A 21,237-nucleotide genomic window follows, 5' to 3' on the forward strand; every position below is an offset into this window, starting at 1 on the left:
ATTACCACTGAAAGGCAAATGAAACTGGAAAAGATGTATTCCCAGAAAATCTATTATCAGAAACCCTAAAGATTATCATAAATTTAGGCATTTCTATTTTTTACACAAGACTCACGGGAACACTGCCTGCCCTGTCTAGTTACAATAAAGACCTGCTGGGCAAATGAAGGTCACTTGAATTTTTTGAAACTTAAAACTTTGTCTTCTGCTCACTCACAGGGAAATACACCAAAATCGTAACCAACTTTTCCTGGGTTTGACAATCACAAAAGTTCTCTTTAAGTTCTCTCTCTCACTATTGACTCACAAACCACGGCATCCCAAGGGACTGTGCCCTCTGAAACGAGGAGTGAGTAATCAGGAAAAAGATGTTTCCCCTCTTCAAAGTATCCACTAAAGCATTCATCCTTTCAAAACTTCCAAGCTACTGTTTGTTTGGGCTGTAAATCTTACAGCAACAATATTGACAATGTTATTGTAAACACTGTACAATGTAAATGAAATTGTCAAAAATATAGACCAGGTCATGGAGACTTCTTCCAATATGGCACAGGGTGAGTTGGTCTCATTTCATCTCTCTGGGAATACAGGAACAGCAAAGCCCAGAAAGAACAGTTTGATTATTAGACCTGTCTCAAAATAAAAGACTTATACTCTTCTATAGCTTGGAAAGGGACTTTTTTTAATTCAATCAAGAAACCTTTGGAAAGAGTTGATACTATGAAGGAAGCCAACAGTTTCAGAGAACAAATATTTCAGAATGCATCTGAAAAATTACTCACCAGCTCTGACTGCCATTTTGTTTACTGCTGTGGAAGGCTGCAAAATGTAGTTGTAATAAAACAGACATTGAAGTGATTGTATTAAAACACCTACTTACTGATGGATATATTCTTATATATCTTATTCTTATCAACTCAGTGAGCTGATTTGCTACTGTAAACAATAAACGTCACTTTACAATAAAACAAAATAATTGATTTATCAAGAAGAAACCACGGGGTGTGATTATTAAGTAATGCACTGCTCGGCAATTAAAAAGTATTTGCTGCATTAATTATTGGAATTACTACACATGGGTAGTTTACAGTATTTCTTTATCTTTTCAACATTTTACTCCTCAAATACCAAATCCCAACAATCCAAATATTGCTGGCAAATTGGAAAGCAGCGGACAACTCTCCAGTTACCATAGTCAGGTAAAAAAAATGTCTTGTCCTTAGGAGTCCAACATCATCACACACCTCTGCAGACCACACAAACCATAAACGTCTTTGAGCTCCAAACTATCATTAGACAGTTTTTATTGAACTCTCAGTCAATACTAAACTGGTTAGCTGGCAAGTTCATAATCACCAGAGGTAATATTCACAGTTCAGGAGATGGGGTCAAGCAAGAGCTGGATGTACATGCTTGATTTCCTACTTTCATGCTAAAAAGTGAAAATCTTCAAAATACCCAGTATTGATATTTTAAAAAGGAATCTTCTCAGCCAGAAGAGTCTTTAGCTTCACATTACTTGAGCCACAGCAGGATTTTTGGTCAGAAATAAAATTTTGGAAATAATTCAGTGCTCAATACCAGCGACTTTTATTAACCATTATCACATTCAATAACCCTCCCCAACTTGTGCTCTGAGCAGTGCCAATTCTCACATTCACATGAAAAATCAAGAAGGGAAAAAGAACAAACACAAGACGATGAACAAAAGCCACAACTGTGGCAAAGCCAGACCATACAACCACCACTGATCCCAGGTTACAGGGAATGGTTGTGAGGTGAGAACAGCGAGTCTGAAACTCAGTAACAACTGGAGCTGGCTGGCTACAGAGCCAAGGTGTGAAGAGCTACTCAGAGAACACCCTCATGGTGCTCCTTCCTACCAATAAATAAAATATTGAAAGGACACTCAACTCTTTACCTGGAGAAGCACATCCTCCACAGCCCGAAGCCGCAGGAACACGACGTGGTGCTCATCAGCCTCCACAGAGAGCAGCCCTTACCTTTTTGGTGGCCCCGGCATCCTGCTCGGGGTTCTTCTCCACACCGCGGCTCCTGCCTCCTCTGGAGTCCATCACTGCTGCAAAGCGCGGCTTCCCATCACCATGAGCCCATTCCTCTTCACGGAATCACCAGTTCACAGCATCACTCATGGTGGAAGGGACCCGAGTGAGTCATCTGGTCCAACCACCCTGCTCTAGGGTCATCTTACAGCACATGGCGCGGGATTGCATCCAGGCCGTTCTTGAATATGTCCGGACTCGGGTCGCTCAGGGCCGGGTTCCTGTGGGAGAAGCTCCTCAGGCTCTGCAGCGATGGCCGGCGAAGGCCGCTGGTCAGTGAAGGCGCTGCCCGGCTCACTCGGCATCACCTTCACACGTTCCCCGTCTCTCAGGTAAGCCCAGCGGCCATGGGGCGGCATTTTTCCTCCAAGAAGCGACACGGACGGCTCTAAAGTGGCGATGGCCGGTGGCTGCGTGTGGCCGCGCATCCCCGAGCCGCTTCAAGATTCCAACCACTGCTTCCACGTGAAGGGCAGGTGGCGGCCGTCCGCTGGCTTTCACATCCCCGACTGGGCTGGCGAACCTGCAAAATGGCTGGGGGACAGCGGGAGAGGCATCGCCGTGCCCGGCGGGGAGCGGGGGCGAGTGGTGTCCCCGAGCCCCGCCGCGCTGCCCGGGCCGCCGCTCCTGGGGCGCTGCCGCCCGCTCGGCTCCCTCGGCGATGGCCATGGGCGGCGGGGCGGCCACGCGGCGCCGGGGGGGGCGGAAGGTGCCAGCAGGGCCGCCCGAGGCCCCGCGCCCGCCTCTCCCCGTGGTGACCTTGGGCGGGCGGCGCGGCCCTCCCCGCCGAGCGCCCGCTCCGGCACCCACCCCTCCCGCCCGCCCCTGTATTTCTTCTTCTTTTTTTTTTTTTTTTAATTATTATTTTTTATTTATTTATTTTGGCCGCGGAAAGAGTTTGAGGCGGGGGGGGGGGGGCGGGGGAGGGAGGAGGAGGAGGAGGAGGGAGAGGAGGCCGCCGTCAGAGCGGCCCGGGGACTTTCCCGGAGGGAGGGCGCGGAGGGGACCTGTCCCGGTCCCGGTCCCCGCCCGGGGCGGGAGGCGGCGGCGGCGGGCGGGGTGTGAGGGGAGGGCGGGGGGCGCCGGCCCCGCCGCCGCGGGGGAGACGCGGCTCCCGGCGCTGTGCGCCCGAGCTGCTGCTGCTGCTGGTTACGCCAGCCCCGCCGCCTGCCTCTCCGCTCTCCTCGCCTCTGATTCTGCGCACAGCCAGCCCCAAAGCCTGTCATTCTGCAAAACACAGTTTACTCAACAGAGAGAGCGAGTGGGGGAGCGGGAGAGGTGGAGAGAGGGAGACGGCGCGGAGGAGCCCAGTCCCGCACCCCAGCATGGCTTCGGGGGACCTTTACGAGGTACGGGGGCCGCGGGGCGGGCGGGCGGCGGGGGGGGCGCCGGCCGGGGCGCCGCCGAGGGCAGCGGGGGCGCGTTCGGAGCCGCTCCGCCGAGCCCTCGTAGTTGCCGAAGAGCGGAGGAAATCGCCGAGGGAAGGGCTGGGGTGGGGGGAAAAGGGCTGCCGTGTGTGCCCGGGGGGGGCAGGGAGGGATGGAGCGGCTCCCCTCCCTTCCCGCTGCCTCTCTCTTTCTCTTTCTCTCTCTACTTTCCATCGGGCTTGATCTTAGCAGGCCTTGCAAGAGGGAAGGAGGAAGGAGTGAAGGAGAGCGAGAGTTAGCGGTAGGATGGGGAGGCGATCGCGGTGTGATGAGCCCGGAGAGTGGAGAAAGTCCAGGTAAAGTCATAGGCGCTCTGGACGTGCTGAATGTGCAGATTAGTGCGAAAAAATGCGCCTTAGCGCTGCCGGGAGGCGCAGGGATGGAGGCGGCTCTGCGCCCGCTGTGCAAAGTGCAGGAGCCGGCGCCAGGTTGCTTCACCTCCTGCCCGGGGTGCTGCGGGGGTGGCGGGGGCGGCGGCCGGGCCGGGCCCCGGCTCCCCGCGGGCCGCAAAGTTTGGCGGGGGCCCCGCTCCGGGCGGCCCGGGCTGCGAGGTGGGGCGGGCGGCGGCCCCCGGCCCCCCAGCCCGGCGTGCGCTGCCCCCCGGCCGCGGCGGCGGCGACAGCGCCGGGGCAGCATCGGGCGACGGCCGCCGGATCGGGGGCAGGCAGGGAAAAAGGAGCCGGCGGGCTGTGGGTGAGACCCAGCCGAATTTTGACCTCCGGCACCCAGTTCCAGTGCCCCAAGTGAGAACGAGTCTAGCCACTCTTGCCACGCCAGAGAAGAAGAAGGGAGAAAGCTGAAATGAAAAATAAGACAGACTGGACATGGGTGTTTGAAATATCCAGTTCCAGTAAGTGGAATCAGGGTGGAAGTGTTAACATGACTGGATGTCCTACACTTCTTGGTCTGGAGCACCTCCTCAGGCTCCACATCTCCACATTTCCTGGTGAAATGGCCGTTTGCATTGAGGTTCTCTGGAGTGCACAGTTTAAGACATAGATCAGAAAACATCACCTTCCAGTTGGAGCTGTGTGTCAGTGATAGGTAGTGCTCAACCATCAGGGTGTGCTTGGGTGTAGAACTGCTGCTGTGGTTTGTTGGACGTGGTTGGACTTATTCTCTGTTTGATGATCTTGATGATCAACTGTAGGGTCTCAAGTGCAAGCAGTGCAGGATCTGACAGGTTTCACGTAGACAGTTTTCACTTTGTCTTTCAAAGTCTTTAGCAGAGGTCACAGCTCTGGGATGACATTGCTCTGTTAGGATGGTGGTTTACTGTGTGTGACACAGACCTCCTCTGAAGTGAGCAGCACTTAAACTCTCCTGCATGGTGTTAAATTATCGGAAGTACATGATGATCTGGATAGTGTCATTGACCTCCCCCCCCCATCATTTTGCAGCATCTGTCATTTAATTTGTAATTTTAAGGATATTGTAAGTCAGCTGTGTTGCTGTTGTGACTCCAGAATAGCCAGCAGGAGTTCTGTGAAGAACAATTTTGACCTAAAAAAGTTAGTGATACTCTTCTAGGATTAGTAGTTTCTGGGGTGCATAGAAGATCTTTGCCTGGTGTTGTCTGAGTTTTCTTTAGACATTTGGATTCGTTCTAGAAAGAAATGAAGCTGGTATGTCTTAGGCTAATGGTAGCCATGATGGTTTAGCTCTGACTCATCATTAAAAAATTCTGCTCTTTTATGATCCTCGTGTTGTAAGATGATGACGTTTGGTAGTTGGATGTGGCAGTGTCACTGTGTGACATCAGGTGAGGTTGCTCAAGTGGTCACCTGGTGTGTTCTGTGAGGGAGCAGACCAAGAGCCCAGTTTGCAGGCAGTCTCTTTGCAGGCATCTGCATGGAGGAATGAATTTTTTGGTACTGTGGTTCAAAGCCTCTGAATCACTTCCTTTCTTTGTTACTCCCCTCGAAATACTTTTGCTTATCATTGTACAATATGGAAGCATTGTCTCCACCAGAAGAGGTAGGTGGAAGAAGTGTGGCTGTTCCTTTCTTGTTGTGTGAGGTGTTTGGAAAATGACTTCAAGTGGTCATAGTGTAAAATCTTCATCCACATGATGGACACTTGGCAAAAATGTGTGCAGGGCTTCATTTGCATTTTGTATCTTCACTGGGAAGTTCTCCATGACAGAGGTCAGAAGAAATGTCTAGAAAGCTGAAGAATTTGAATATCTAATAGGTAGCAATTGTGTAGATGGTAGTGGCTTCATTTAAAGATGACTCAGTTTTGCCTCCCTGCTTTTTCCCCTTCCCAAAAAAGCAGCTGCATCCAGAGGATTTATTAGAAAGAAGCTCTTAGAGCTTGGATGTCCCACACCAGTTTGCAAGTGAGATGAAGTGCTTTGTGCCCTCAGAGAGTCCAAGTTCTTGAACAAGTAAAATATTATGTGGACCACAAGATTACCATTAAACAGTTTCAGGATTTTACCTTGAAATAATTTGAGACTGTGGGTGTAAATAAATGATTTGGATCTTATGGTGACATTCCAAAGGTATAGTGCACTCTTGAGTCCCGTTTCACTCATTAGTAATATCCAAAACTTTCAAGGATTCTTATTGATCTTCATCAAGTAAGACCAGTAATTAACTATGCAATTTGGAGAATGTAATACTGGCTGAAAAATTATTTTTAAAGCCAATCATGACATAGAAGCCCCGATAAAGCACATGGAAAAAGTGCAGGGTGTATATTGCTTGTATGAACTCATCATACTTTGGTGGTACCCAAGAAACTTCTAGAAATTTTGAAGTTTTGGAAGTAGATGTGCATATTTATCCTGTCAGTTCATTCATTTTCTACTGTCATGTCATCTTAAAAGGCTTTTCAACCTTTTAAACTTAAAGATAAACTCAAATACTGCCTTTATAATGAAGCAAAATAAGATCACAGACAAAATAACCTCAGTGTTTGGTTAGATGGGTGCCTTTTTCCAGTTAGAAATGGCTTTTAATCATCTGAAATGCCTCCTATTACATTTAGGTTAGGTGTGGGAAACAGGCACCAATTTATTGTAGAAGCAAAAGAACACCCATAGGAGTTCTGTGTTTCCTGGTAGTCAATTCTAGACCTGTGTGGTAGAACCAAGACACTTTACAGCCAAAGAATTATTCCATTATATGGTAAAATGTAGGTGTTAGTTGTGATGTTTTTAAGTCCATTTTTTCCTTTACCAGTAAAGGATGTTGTGTATGTTTTAGTGTAATTCTCAGGCTAAATGAAATACTGGTTTGCCTTTGCTTGACTTCCATGTGCTTATGATTTCAAGCTTTTATGAGTGGGTAAAAATGTCATGGAATATTCCTTTTTTTTTTTTTTTTTCCTTGTTTTTCCTCTTAAGAGGTAACCTGTTAAATATTAAATACCTGTGGTGCATGTTTCCTTAGAAATAATAATTTGAAAATAAAGGACTGACAAAAAGGGTCTTCAGAGTGGCCTTCAGTAAGGCTGCCCTGGTTTGCCTTGTGTTTTACAATCCACTGCTGGATGCATGGACAGGAAATACTCGTTCATTTCAGCATCAGACACAAAAGGAAATGTATTTACTTTTAAATACCAACTTTGTTGATTTCACAATAAAGTTTTCAGTAACTTGAAGTAACATTTTTCATTTTTCATGTACAATTCCATGTGCATTACCTGAACCCAGACAGTTATCTCACAGACTGTGGTATTTTAAGTCTATGAGATGGCTGTAGAGGGGAAAAAAATTCCATATGAGCTGTGCCCCTAACTTTTTCCCCTGAGCCTGGAGCATCCTTTTTACTGCAATAAAAGCCTCCTTTACTGATGAATGTGTGAGCCAGTTATCAGTGTTACAGAGATGCTCTTTAAACACATTTCAGTACTTTTTTTTATTTAATATTTTGGGGGTTGGTATGCAGTGAACATCAATAGACTTTCAGGGGTGAAGTTGAAATCTAAAGTGGTATTTTACCATTGTGGCAGATTGTATTACACCTTTGATAAGTGATCTAAAGATTACACCCAGTTCTCTGAAGGGGACTTAACATGTACATGTTTCTGTATCACAATAATAAAACCAGTCTTTAAAGCTCAATAGTTATTGCATTAAAGGGAAGAATGACATTTTTAAAAATGGCATCTTCTCACTGAAGTGATGCAATGCCCATGGCTAGGAGCCTGTCCACCACAGTGACACATTTCAATTCAATCTTAGCCTGTTTCGCCAGCAGTGGAAGAATGAGCTGCAGTTTATTTCAGCTCACGTGATCCACCAGAAAGATAAGATACTTCCAGATAATTGCAACATTTCCCATTTATACCTGCACTCAGGTACCAGCAAAGTCAAAACTTGAAGATAATAATGGCACTGTTTGGGCTGCTGAATCCCTATGACATGTGGAGACATGCAGATGTGAGAGAACAGAGTTGAGCTTCTGGATGCAAGGTTTGGCTTGAGATGCAGGGTTCAGAAAATCATCTTTGCTTTACAAGGAAACGCAAATTTTGTACCATTGTGCTTTCCATCTTGTATCTCTTTCAATGGAGTCACTTAGCAGAGATACATACTCAAACCTGCTTATTGAACTGAAAAGCAGAAATCAATTTCTTAATTATTTCACGTATGTATTTTCTAAGAGGTGACTTGGAAGAAGTTGGTGTATTTTAGTAAAGATTATTTCTCAGATCAGCCTCTGTATTGATACAATTGCTCTGTGGTGAAGGAATAGAACTGACTTCCCAAGCAGAAAACTGTGGCTTGAAGTAGGATTTGGGGAACAGTTAAGCACCTCCTCCTATACACTCCAAGCTGTGGATGCAATGCTGATTTCAGTAATACTGAGCTGGCACTCACAAGCTCTAAGATTTGGTTGTCTGTAAGTAACACCTTTTCAATTTTTTTAGTGGAAAAGCTTTACTAACAACTATTTTGAAGAATCAGCTATTTATCAATGCATTATCAATGATCTGTTCTCAAAATCATTGTTTAGAAGACAACTGTCCTCAAAATCAAGTAACCTCCAAGCAGTATTAACTTCAGTAGGTAGAAATCCAGAAATTTTGCTGCCTGATGAAAGTTTTCAGGACTCTGTTCCAAATGTGGTGTGATTTTCAGTGCAGACTGTATTCCTCAATCCTAAACTGGGCAATCATCTGAGGTACAAATTGAGGTATAAAGATGGCAACAAAGAGTTAACCAGAGGTCCCCTCTGCCCACATCATGGCACTTCTCTAAATTGAAGTTACCAAGCAAGGTTCAAGAGCAGACCTGGATAACTCTGGCAATATTCATTGTCTTACTAAGAAACTCCAGTTTAGAGCTGCATATGGAACATTGCAATGCCCATGACTGTCTTATTTGCCTACATCATCACTGCTGCCACAAGCCCAACTTCCTCATTACACTGTAAAATGCTGAGCATATTTTGGGACACCCAAAACCAATTTATTTCTTGTTACAATCTTGATAAAGTGTTTTATCAGGCTCAAGTGTAGCTTGCTTCAAGGTACAAGTCTTTGGTGTGCTGCTGCTTGGGAGGGACACTGAAATACACCCTTGTCCCTCTTCAAAGCCTGAACATTTGAAGTGAAGGTACCTCCAAAGCCACTGAACTGAACAGGCTCCCTTCCCTTCAGTGTCCAAGTTCAGTGCCCATAACTATCCAAACATTCAAATTGCATCATTTTTTGTAACACTTCCTGAATGACAAATACAGTGCTTTATTTTGGGCTGGTCTTTGATTGAATATTAAAATCCAGCAATAAACTCATTGCTTAGTAATTGCTTCTGAAAGTTAAAATATTTTGAGAGAGACAGCTCAAATAATGGCAAAATTTAAATGTGGTCTAATATTGAAGGAAATGGGCTAATTATTTTTTTTAAATCAATGGAGTGATTGTGATGGCCAGCTATGTTGTAAATAGCATTTCTTTGTCCATTCATTTGACTTCTAGCATTAGTACAGTTTCTTGGCTCTGTACATTTTCATCAGTGCAATCCCTTTTTGTTGTTCCTTCTTATCCATATATTTTTCAGATCGTTTTTGCAGCACATTTTATGACACTGGCATCCTAACACTGGCAAAAAAAATTATTAAATGGTTAACTGTTTCTTGTATTCAAACTATTAGAACAATATAATTAAAGTCAAATGTTTGTAATGTACATTCATGCAAATACAAATATTTTGGTTTTGACAAAAGGAAATTCATCCTTTCTGCCTGTTGAATTACAATGCCACACTCTTTGTTTACTATTAAAATTTTACATTGGTAATATTGCAACACTAAAAGAAATACACTTGAGTCTGTTTTCTTCTATTACACAGAACAAATGTAGATTACAGTACTATTTCAATACTATCTCATTACAAGTCCTGATATAAAACATTGCTGCAAATTTATTTGGTCTCTAAAGACTTTCACAAGAAATTGATATGATTGACCTGTGTAGAAAAGAATGATTCTTCTCATGCCTCACCAAAAAGAGGAATTAGGCTGACTCTTGCAAAATGGTAAAGGGTAGTATGAGCAGGAGACTGCAAAAAAACACTAAAACAAAACCATCATTTTAAAACATCTGTCAGAAAGACACTTCTGTCTGAAAATAGCAGTTCCCCTACTTGAGCTTTCCTAGATGTCTCATAGAATATCCACCAAATTTGCACCCCATTCCTTCAGAGAAGCAAACCAGAAACGATGATATTTTCTTCCTTCAGGTTCTTCAATGCATTTATTTAGATTTTGTTGGGGTTTGGTGAAATCATCTTATATTAATCACTTATATGTGCTCATACCAAATGGATTAAGGAGGAATACGAGGGACTGCACAGTGCTGAGAGCCATTGCATACAGATTAGTAGCACCTGTCAAAAGAAAGAGACGAATAGAAGAAAAGAAATAGAATTAGCAACTACACGTGAGCATGTCTTGGTTTGGACAAGAGTTAACATTTTTATAGGACATCTCACAGATCTTAGGGTCAATATTTAGAGAAGAATGACTCTGGCTGGTGTAAAGGGTTTTTCAAAAAACCTTCTTCTACGATCCCACAGGAGCAGCTGGTAACAAAACCAAACTATGGTCCAGAAGGTTTAGTCATCTCTTAGACCACCTGGCTTACAGAGAGGTGTCTGTGAAAAGAGGTTTTAAACACTGCTATTGGGACCTGTGTTGTATAACAGAGCCATCAATTACTTGAAAATAATCACATTTACTCCTGATAATTTATAGATTATTATTATTATAATTGTCAAGACAAAAGTTGGCAGTGAAGAGCTGAATGACAGCAACTGAAATTCAGTGCTTACAAATGCGAGCTAATGATCAAAGGGAAAATAATCCTGACTATTCATGCATAAAAATGAGCCCTGAAGAAGATGTTACTATTCTGGAGAAATCTTGGAATCATCGTGGAAGGTTTCTGGGTGTGTCCATGTCAGTATTTTAATTTGGATCACGTGCATGCTTTTGAAGTGAATCTCCCTGTGATCCCCAGTTACCACACCCCTGCTTGCATCACAGCGCTGTCCTGGAGAGCAGTGACCACACTCCCTTCCAGTGAAACCAAACCAGAAAATGTGTTTCAGCTCCTAATGGGTGTCCAGTCCATAGGGACCAACTTCTGGCAAACAGAAGTTTACATGTTATTAAAAAAGCAATTGAGAATGAAAGGGAAGATGATGATCCTTGTGTCCCTGGGGAACATGGGGCTTCCACCTCTGCAGTAGTGCACCCACTGCCAGGAGACACAGAACCAGAAGTGATGCAGAGAAAGGCCATCAGGGATGGAGTGGCTGTCACTGAAATGACACCTTATGAAAACTTTCTGGCTGGGTAAAGAAGTGATTGAATGGTATAGAAAAGACAGATGGGGGATATTCAGTTAAGTCAGAGATGAATGCTATTTCTCATTGCACAAGAAAATATATGCAGCAAAGGAAATAATTAGGCAAGTGATGGAGACAAGGGAAGTACTTTACAATATTTAAATACTGGAACTCTTTGCCATGGGATGTTGTGGAAATCAGAATTGTAAAAGGTTTCAAAGAATGGTAAAACAGGCTCTTGGCAGATTGATCCCTTTATACTTTTCAGCACAAACCAATCTTTAAACTGCTAATCATGAGAAGCTGTGAGGGCAGAGCAAGGGCAGCACTTACTCTATAGATGCTGTTTCCTAAGCATCCAATACTAATTTCTGTTTGAATATACAACACGTTGAGCTAAGTGGACCTTTAGTCTGACCTCGTATGGCAGTTCTTAGTTTTGTACTTACTACAGTCATTAAACAAACATAGTTATTGACTAAGGTGTTGATATGGTCTGCAGAGATCACAAACACACTTACAAGCTGTATCCCAGTATTCTAATTCCTAACCCTTGTGAATTAATATCTTTGCAAAGCAAAAGACAAAACAGAATAGTTTGGTTTGGTTTCTACTTTAGAGCCCTCACAGTCTAGATTTAGAATCATAGAACCATTAAGTTTGGAAAAGCCTTCTAAGACCATTGAGTCCAACCATTAACCCAGCACCACCATCTTCACCTCTAAGTTGTGGTCCCAAGTACTTTTTGAACACCTCCAAGGATGGTGATTCCACCACTGCCCAGGGCAGCCTATTCCAGACTTCTAACAAGTTGGAGTGTGTGGTACAAACCAACAAAAGAGAAGAAGAGAGGAGGTGATAAAGTAACATCAAATCAAACTTATGTAATAAAAATGAAGTTTTGATTCTTTGTTGTAGCTCTGCGTAATAACTGGGGCTAAAGGGTTAAAGATAAACTAGAAAACATTCCAGTAAACGCATGGCATGAGGCAAATGATTGAGTCAGTGTTACTGGAAAGTCACATTAATGGAATAATATGTTTCTGATGAACAAAACAAGGTTTCTCCTATGAGAAAAGCATTTCAGTATCTAAAAGGGTTTATCCACAGCTTTCCCACATTTATGGTTTTGAATGGGATTCATAGACTTCCTTAATACTGTACAGAATTGTCAGTCTGCCTAACCTCAATATACATCAAAAAGCCACTAACTTTTAATTAACTTTTAACAAACTCATCAAGTGGTTATTCTGTTGTTAGGGGTTTTTTCCAGAAATGGTGATTATTAATATACTGATATATAAACAATCTCATTTCTAACTGACCAGCCTGACCTGTCAAATTCTTTCACACATGTACAATGAACTTTTTGTGACATCACTTGGCAATCACTGCAACAAAGGAAAGAGCATTGCTCATGTATCTTATTATTCTTAGTAATATGAGAGATCTTAAAATAAAGTGTGACGTTGCATAATTTTTTTAAAGACTACTTTGTGAAATTTGTTTGACTCTGCTAATGTACTTGCCTTTAAATGTTACGCAGTTGAAATCTGCTCTCCTATTTTTCATTTTTTTGAGAAGGGACAATTTTGCAAAATATGAAATGACATTAATGCACCTAATGAATTTGTGATAAGTTTCAGGTATTTTAGCATAGGAAATCTGACAGAAAAGGTGCTGGAGAAATGCTGGGTTCACATGGAAGGAAAAGGCACAGTAATGCTTACAGGGCTTGTAAATGGGTCTTGAGAGAAACTGCAAAGATGTTGATCACAAAGTGTTTTGGTGATTAATGTAAGGGAGGAATAGCAGACTGCAAATGGAAATGCATGAATTTAGGATGACACAGCACGGGAAGACCTTGGTTGATGTGAAGTGACTGAATTTATCTCTACATAAGCAGAGGAAGTAGGAAACTTAAGTTCAGCAATGGTGCAACATAGCAAGGTTTCAAATGAAACAGGAATATGACTCACATATTAAAAGCTATACAGGGAAGAGGAGGAAAACTTTAGATCCCAAATTAAGTACCAGGAATTAGAGGGAAAACTACATTTATGTTCAAAAATTACTTCACATGATTCCAGAGGAAATAACCTGAAAGTTCTCGAAGGAATGATAAATAATGGCTGAGGAAGGGCAAGAACTTTGTGATTTGTCTGCAGTAACTGGAAGCAAGAGTCTGTAATAGAGTCCAGGTGCATAAACTCAAGCTTTCCACAATCTGAAAATTGGGAAAGTTGAGAAAAAACTTGTGCTATTGTGTTCAGTAAATATTAGCACTGCTTCATCATTTTCTGCTGTGCTGACAAGTGAGAACCAATGTACTGTACTACAACAGTCTGAAAGGACATGGTAGAGATGATGAAGAACTTGACAGTGTTGTATTCATGTGGTCACTATTACAGACCATGTGCTGCTGTTTGCTGCAGATTAATACATGCAGTGTTTGTACAGTCAGCAAAATGCATCGTGGTATGGAAACAGTGATAAAAGTGACAGGAAACTGAAAGAAGCAATGAAAAAGAAATTATTTCTGGGGGTGTGTTTTTGTGTGCGGTTTTTAGGGTATTTTGTTTGTTTCATTTTTTACAGTGGAACATCAAAATGACCACTTCTCTGTCTTTGTGTATAAAAACAGTGTGAAATAGGTAATTAAACAGACAGGCAGTTCAGGTAGCAAAATTCAATAAGACTGAATGTTCCTCTAACTTACCTTTATGGTCTGTTAATGTCTGATGTGCAGTAGAAGCCATAATCATCTGTGAACTGATGATACACAGAAGGTGTAACAGAAACACCAGAGAAAGTTGTGCTTGATAATCTGTTCTAACATCTACCAATGAAATAGCTTTTCTTTCCCCCTACACACAGAGAAATCCTCAGGTTTCTTAAGAAAAGGAAAAGAGTGAGGTCCTTGGCCAGCTTTTTTAGCCTTCCCAGTGCTGCATTTTATTTGCCTCTTGGTGTCAAAAATGGTGATTGTCAATTAACTGTGGGAAATGTGGCTCTCTCAGAGGAAAATATTTGAGTATCAATGTGCTGAGCAACACTTTCAGAGCCCATGTGATTTGGATCAGCTCCTTCCTGTACTTTTTGCAGGTTTAGGACCTTATGCAGCATTCTGCACACAACAGTGATGTGTTAGTGCTGACAGGGAAGCTGAAGTGTAAATACACCATCAGAGTACACAGCAAGCAGGGTGCCTGTGTGGCCTGGTGGAGCTCAGGAGCACCAGAGAGCTCTGCTCCTCCTCTGGTCTCACTCTGCATTGGAGGCCATTGGAAGGAGACTTTTCACCAGCAGCAAATTCCATTGCCTGTCCTATGCATAGCATCAGGTGATGGGTTAAAGCAGGAGTGCCAAGGTGGCCTTGTCATCTCTCCCTGCTGACTAAGGCCTGTGTGAACAGTCTGTTGTATGGCATTTATCAAATGGATCAAGATAATAAAAATTACAAGCTTCAAGGAAGACACCCCTTTTTTTTCATTGTACATATCTCAAGCTTTGCATTATTATTCTCATCAATCTTTTGTTACACTGAGAATGGGCTGTCATTGAAGAGCAGCATGGCTCAACATGTGGACTACCAGTTACAGTTCATAATCTCCTATGAGCTGCCTCCTGCTGCCTCAGGAAGCATTAAGAAATTGCCAGAACTGATGGAAGACTGTTCTTTCTCCCAGCTGAATAGCATCTCCCCAGCTTTGTCATGGGCACCACAAAGGATGACAGATCTTTTTCCTGCATTGTTTGACCATGCTGTGCTTTGGCTTTCTGACATGACATCACTTTGAGTATTTCTGCGAGTGCCTCTCGGAAGCGTATCAGGTATTGCAGGGGCACAGGGTGACCACTTACTGACAAGGGCTGTGATTCAAATTGTTCTGCAACTGTGCTGCTGTTAGTTTTTGTGCTTCATCCACTCACGTCAAACACCACTGACAACCTGCTCTGTTTGGAGGCAGGTCTCCTTTTAACATGAACTGAACCTTCTGTTTGTACCATGAATGATGCAATTTCCTCCCCTGCTATTAACTGCTACTCTTGTAGCCTATTTAGTTTACAGGGGAAAGAAGTCTTGCTTACTGATCAATAAGAGATGTAGTTTACATATAGTTTTTATTTTGGATATGCAGTTTGCATTGCTGGTATATCTTAGCTTACACAACCCTTGATTTTCTACAGTCCATTTGAAGATTTGTGTCCAAAGGACAGGTTACAAACCAAGGACAATATTTTTTAAAGTTTTGCTACAAGGCAGAATTCCTTTATTTAACTGAAATAAATTCTGCTTTAATATAACTTTTCTAAGATGTCCAGATTCCCTTATTAACTCTAGGATTTTGTGGAGCACAGAACTGCTTTAACATAACTTTTTCTAAACATCTTTCTTACTTCATGTCCATCTGCTGTTGCTCCTGTTACCACCAAAAGGCAGCCATTCCACAATAACTAGCATCTTAAAAGTTGCAGTGTAATGGCAGTTGATCTTTCCAAGTGCTGGGTTAGACACCAAGGATGTTGTTTAGTGCTGAGAAATCACCAAGGTATGTTTTGGATGTACACTTAAATACGTACACATTCTCAGGCATTGAGGGGATATCTGGGGATTGCCTACAGATATTTAGTAGTTGATATATCACTTATTCAAGATTTGGAAAGTACTTGAGAAGTAAGCCTCAGGGTTAGCAGAGGAGCTGTGTGATAAGCCTTAGATCTCACAGAAGAACTGATAGCAAGACCTACCTTTTCATTCCCCCTCTGATTATACAGCAGTGGAGTAAGGCTTTGCAGAGACAGATACAGCCTAACTGAGGGAGGCAGAGCATGAACCAAGGCTGGTTTACAGCCAGTTTTGAGGCTTTTTTTTTTTTCTTTTGAAGTGACTAGTCTGCAGCTCCATTTCTGAGAAGGGTACTTGAACGTGTGACTCAAACAGAGACATCTCAGAACGGGGTAAAGCGGTGACTGCAGCCCTTGTGGGACAGAAAGTGCTGAGTGCTCAGAGCACCTTCCCCTCTGCAAACATGGCAGCAGCTGCTTTCGATCTGTGGCTTCTCGCTGCTATTGTGTGAGGGAATCACACTCTGAGTTTCGAGAGCCACAACAGAGAGTAAGTAAAGCTGTGGCTCATCTAGGACTGGGTGTTATTTTAATGAGCTTAATAAATCCTATATAGGACTGAAAGTTTCTCTGGAGTTCTCAGTCCTGCAAAGCAGCGCTCTCAGCCTGACCTTTGAGCTTTGTACGCTGCAGAGCTCTGAAAAGCTGCTCCAGTTCTACTCTGCACCAATTTCAGCAACATCAGCAACCCCAGTGGAAGTAGCTCACCCACTTTAGCAGCTGTTCTCAGCATCAAGTTGATCAGACATTGTACTACAAAGGGCTTCCACAGCTCACCATAGTCACAGACACTCACTGAAGTCCAGGAGATCCACACTCATGTAAAAACAAAATTATTTGCTTTGTGTAAGAAGTACAGAAGATAAGGAGTTGGAATTTTGTTAACCAAACTCATCACATGATTAAAGCTGAAATCTTAATGAATGTTAATATTGTTCTTGTAAAGCATGAATGGCAAGGATTCATTCCATGTATAGTATGGACACTGGCCTTCGAAAGGAAAAATTCATTGCAGCAGCTTTTATCTCACTTTTGGCAAAGCAGGGTGATGAACTAGTATAATTTTTTTTAAAAGTACTATCACAGTTGTTTTCTGGCTACGTTACAATTTCATTAATGGATGTGTATTGTAAGTTATCTATCCTTGGACAGTCTACTTTGGAACAGTCAAACTAAAAAATCACTTTTATAAAATTATTTCAGTGTGGTTTAATACCAAATGCTGAGAAATATGGTAGCTATACCAAGAAAATTAAAAGCCCTAGGGCTAAATATTTTTATAAAGGTCACTTAAAAACAGAACTTCAACCAACTAAGTTGACCTTGGTTGTTACAGTGATGGAGAGCTTTAGTTTTGCACAGCTATAACACTGTTTGAATTACTTATCAGAATCTGCCAGTGGTGTAAGGCTGTGACTTCTAATAAAAAGTCTGCAAATTTTGATTGAGATGATTAGAGAAATGTCCAACATGCCATTGAAAATGTTTTCAGGTAACTAAAACCAAAAGATACCTGAGGGTTTGGCCCTTAGGTGAAAATATTCACAATTTTCCAGAACGTTCCTGGAGCAAAAGGTTGTGTCTCTATTCCAGGAGAAGGATGGCATCCCAGAACACAACAGGATTGCTGCATCATTCCTTATGGTAGATCTGTGCTGCTCATCTCTGTGTGAGTGTAGCACAGACCAGCAGTAAATCTCCCATGTGGACAAGGCAGTCACTTCACCAGCAGGGATGTACAGTTTGGGCAATCCACACGGCCACTTCCAGATCATTCCTAATCCCAAACCTTCTGAAGGTTCTCTTCTGAAGGCTCTGTAAGGAACTCCTCCAATCCCTGCTCTTCCCATGCCTTCCCTTTGTGGCGCCAGGGCATTTCCCTGGGTGTTGTTGGCCTTGTCCTTGGGAGGTTCCCTGGCAGCCCTGCCCTGCCCGTCTGCAGCTCCCTGGCACCCCCTGCCACTCTCTGTGCCCCCATGCACAGGGGAGCCTGGAGGATGACACAGGCTGGCACAGCTGACTCCACAGAGAACTTGGCATCAAAACTAAACTCAGGGTGTATTTTGGAATGTCACGTAGGCTCCAAACGTGCTGCAAGGACAGGGAAGTGTTGCTGATGTGCTCCCTCTGTCTCTTCACACTTGGCTGTGCTGGACCAGGGAGCTCATGTGCCACTGATGCAAACACTCACTGCACTTACCCCGTGGAGTTCCCTGATGAGGCACAACTGGGTTATTTCAGTGGAAATTGATTCACTAGTCATGAATTTCATTGGAGAAAACCATGTAATTTTTGCTTTACTGTCTGCTCTGAAGTGGCAGCAGCTCTTTTACATACCCCAACAGGCTCAGCAAACTATTTAGTCAGTTTGAGATTGAGAAGAAAACAATGTTACATCTTCATTTCCCAAATGCAGCTGATGGTGAATCACTTGTGCCTAGTGAATGGTCTGTCAGGTCAGCAAAACCAACACCTTTCTTATTTTTGGGCAGATATCTCCAAAAGACACTAATTCTTTGGATAAAACATGTGAATGTACTTTACTATGGTAGAAAATACATGAGACACTAATTCAAGCTATTTAACTCCTTACACTTTATGAATGTTTCGTGTGTCTGCTTTCAGAACACTCCTAGAGTGTTCTGTTTCAGTTTGTTTAATTGGTATTTTTGAATTCATGGCATACAATTTTTCATAACCCAAACACTGAAATTATTTTTTTCAGGCAAATTGTTAATTTTTTATAGTGGTGCATCTTTCATAGATTACTTCTTTTTAAGCTTTTGCACTTAGGTAGTATTATGGCTATAAATGAATCCAAATATATATTTAGCACTTGAACTTTTTGCAGACAAACAAGGCTGTTTTCCTGTTTCCAGCAGGGTACAGATCTGTGCAGATGTAAAGCAGTTTGTAGACAGATGTGGGTAATTATACAGTTGTTTGCAGTGATCCAGTATAGCACAGTGAAGACTTCTCTTTGGCCATGTGACTGAGCACATGGCTACAGATTTAAGACAATAAGTAATAAACTTCTTTTACCAGAAATAAAACTGAGGCACAGAAGTGAGCACATCTTCCTTGCATTTAATTTTTCCATTTTTGTTAGTCAAAATTGTGCCATTTCAAGAGGAGGTGCATTGTTTTTCTAAGGAATAAAACTAAGAAAAGAAGTTACTTATATTGATCTGGTGAATGCAGTTATTTTAGTTACACACTTCATAAAAGTGTTCTCTCCCAAAAATGTACAAAATAATATCAATTTGAACTTTAAACACAAGTGATGAACCCTAACAGCTAGGATGAAGCTGCAGAATATGACTCTAAAGCAGCTACAAAATTTTAGACAGAGCCATCACATTAGCTCCCAAATTTTAAAAAATGTAAAGAAACAGAGACCATCTGTTCAAGTAAGTTGCAAACCACTTTGCAGGATTTAATGTCTGGAAAATTAAATTAACTAAGAGATATAAAACGTGCTAGTGGCTGGAAGTTTACCCTTCAAAATCAGAGTTGAGACACACTTTTTAACATTAAGGTTATAGCATTCTATTTATGGGACTTGGATTCACTACCAGCAATGGTGTACTTTCTGTGGATCACTGCAAATTAAGGCATGATAACTTTGGAATAATGTGGTTTAAGTATCAGAAATTGGGACCTCGTGCAGAACATGGATGAAGAACATTCCTGTGCAGCCCAGGGTGGGTTCAGTTGGTGTAATTGTCCCTTTTGGTGTTCCAATCTGTAACTGTCAACCTGAAAGTACTGTCATGACACACAAATGAGCAAATCTGGACCCTCATACTGAAAAGAAACATGGGCTCCTCTTAACAGAGTGGCTCTGGGACTTCTCTGGTGCCCTGGTATGAAAATGTTTTTCTAGATCTGCATTAGAGTTTTAATTTGTTTTTATTGGGGTTGTTAGTGTTATCAAGACACTATATCCCCAAAGGTTTATAGCTACAGAATAAACATTTGTCAAATAAGGAAAACTTTGGTGACATTGAAAAAAATTTGTGAAGAATCAAGAGAAGCCAAGTTGGCAAGCTTGTAATTTACTCTAACAGGTCGCTATTATTTTAATAACTTTGTGTTTTCATTGTAGACTACACTATACACTAAACACCTAAAATGCTAGAAACCTCAAGCTCATATATGCAGAGACTGTCTCACCATTATTTTTTGAACATTTGATGAACAGGATATTAGTAGCTTTTTATGTTAAACAGTGGTTAAAAATCTATAGTTTGAAGAAAGGCATGGTGACCAACTGTTGGAGAGTAAGTTCTAGTGTGTGAATAAACTATAAAGTGCAGATCACTCTAATGGAGCAGAAACTTGCAGTACTTTTTGCTGTTTCAAATAACAAGTGATTTCAGACTCTAATTCTTTAGAATTACACATTTTTTCACTGGACACACCGTATATTTAGATTATCACTAGATGCCCGTCATTGAACAATGACCACAATCACTTACATAATTAGATTTAATGTAGCTGATTTAGGAGTCTGTGACTAGATGGGCACGAGAAAAGGGAAAGAGCCATGTCTTGGGGCTATGGGTTTATTACCCCATATCATTTTTGGGGTTCTTGATCTGTTTGTATCCGGAGTGGCAGCTCTCCCTGCCCCAGCTTTGGGCTGTCTGTCTCTATGTTTGGGAGCCAAGATGGGGTTTCCAGAGGGAGTTAGGTGAGGGGTGGAAGGCAGCCCTTTCATTTCAGTATGTTGCCTTCAACTGGATATACACAGCCAGTATCTCTGACCAGGGATCCTGCTGTTTCTGTGGGTTTTGCCTGCTTCTTTTTGGTTTGGTTCTTTTTTTTAGCTTTGGCACTGTGACTGAGCTTGCCGGCTTGGCTTCTCTTGCTGCTGTGCCATTGGGAAGCCCTGAGCCAGTGCATGCCCACCAGGACTGGGTACACCCTCATTTAAGGCTGGTGAACAATCCCAGGGACTCTGTCCCTGCCGTGTTTGGGAGCCAGGCTGCTGCTGCCCAGTCCCTGCCATGCTGCTCCAGGGTTTGTGGACATGGGAGGTGCCACGGTCCAGCTACAGCTGCAGAGCTTCTGCTGCCTCTTGCTTGCTGCCCCAGGTGTGCCTGCCCTGCTGTTCCAGCTTGCTGCTCCTGAGGTTTCCTGCCACAGCTCCTTGCACTCTCTAGAGTGAAAGTCCTTCACAAACGCACGCACATGGGTTTGTGAAGGAAGCCCCTTCCCCATCGCACGCCATTACCGTGTGGAGAGACGCGGCCGGAGCCCGCAGCACAGCGCCCCCTGCAGCCCCGGGCAATCATCGCAGCCCTGCCCG

The 21,237-nt window shown here is 42.8% G+C and overlaps 1 protein-coding gene across 1 annotated transcript in view; it reads left to right on the forward strand.

Annotated features, from left to right (window-relative positions):
* Positions 1-3,244: 3,244 nt before the first annotated feature.
* Positions 3,245-21,237, forward strand: part of CDYL2 (chromodomain Y like 2) — a 59,674-nt gene continuing 41,681 nt past the window's right edge. The window contains exon 1 of the mRNA XM_058034314.1: positions 3,245-3,412. Within this exon, the coding sequence (XP_057890297.1) occupies positions 3,389-3,412 (24 nt within the window). The 5' untranslated portion in view covers positions 3,245-3,388. The remainder of the gene's footprint in view (positions 3,413-21,237) is intronic.

The sequence above is a fragment of the Melospiza georgiana genome, chromosome 14 (genome assembly GCF_028018845.1).
Source record: "Melospiza georgiana isolate bMelGeo1 chromosome 14, bMelGeo1.pri, whole genome shotgun sequence".
NCBI lineage: Eukaryota > Metazoa > Chordata > Aves > Passeriformes > Passerellidae > Melospiza > Melospiza georgiana.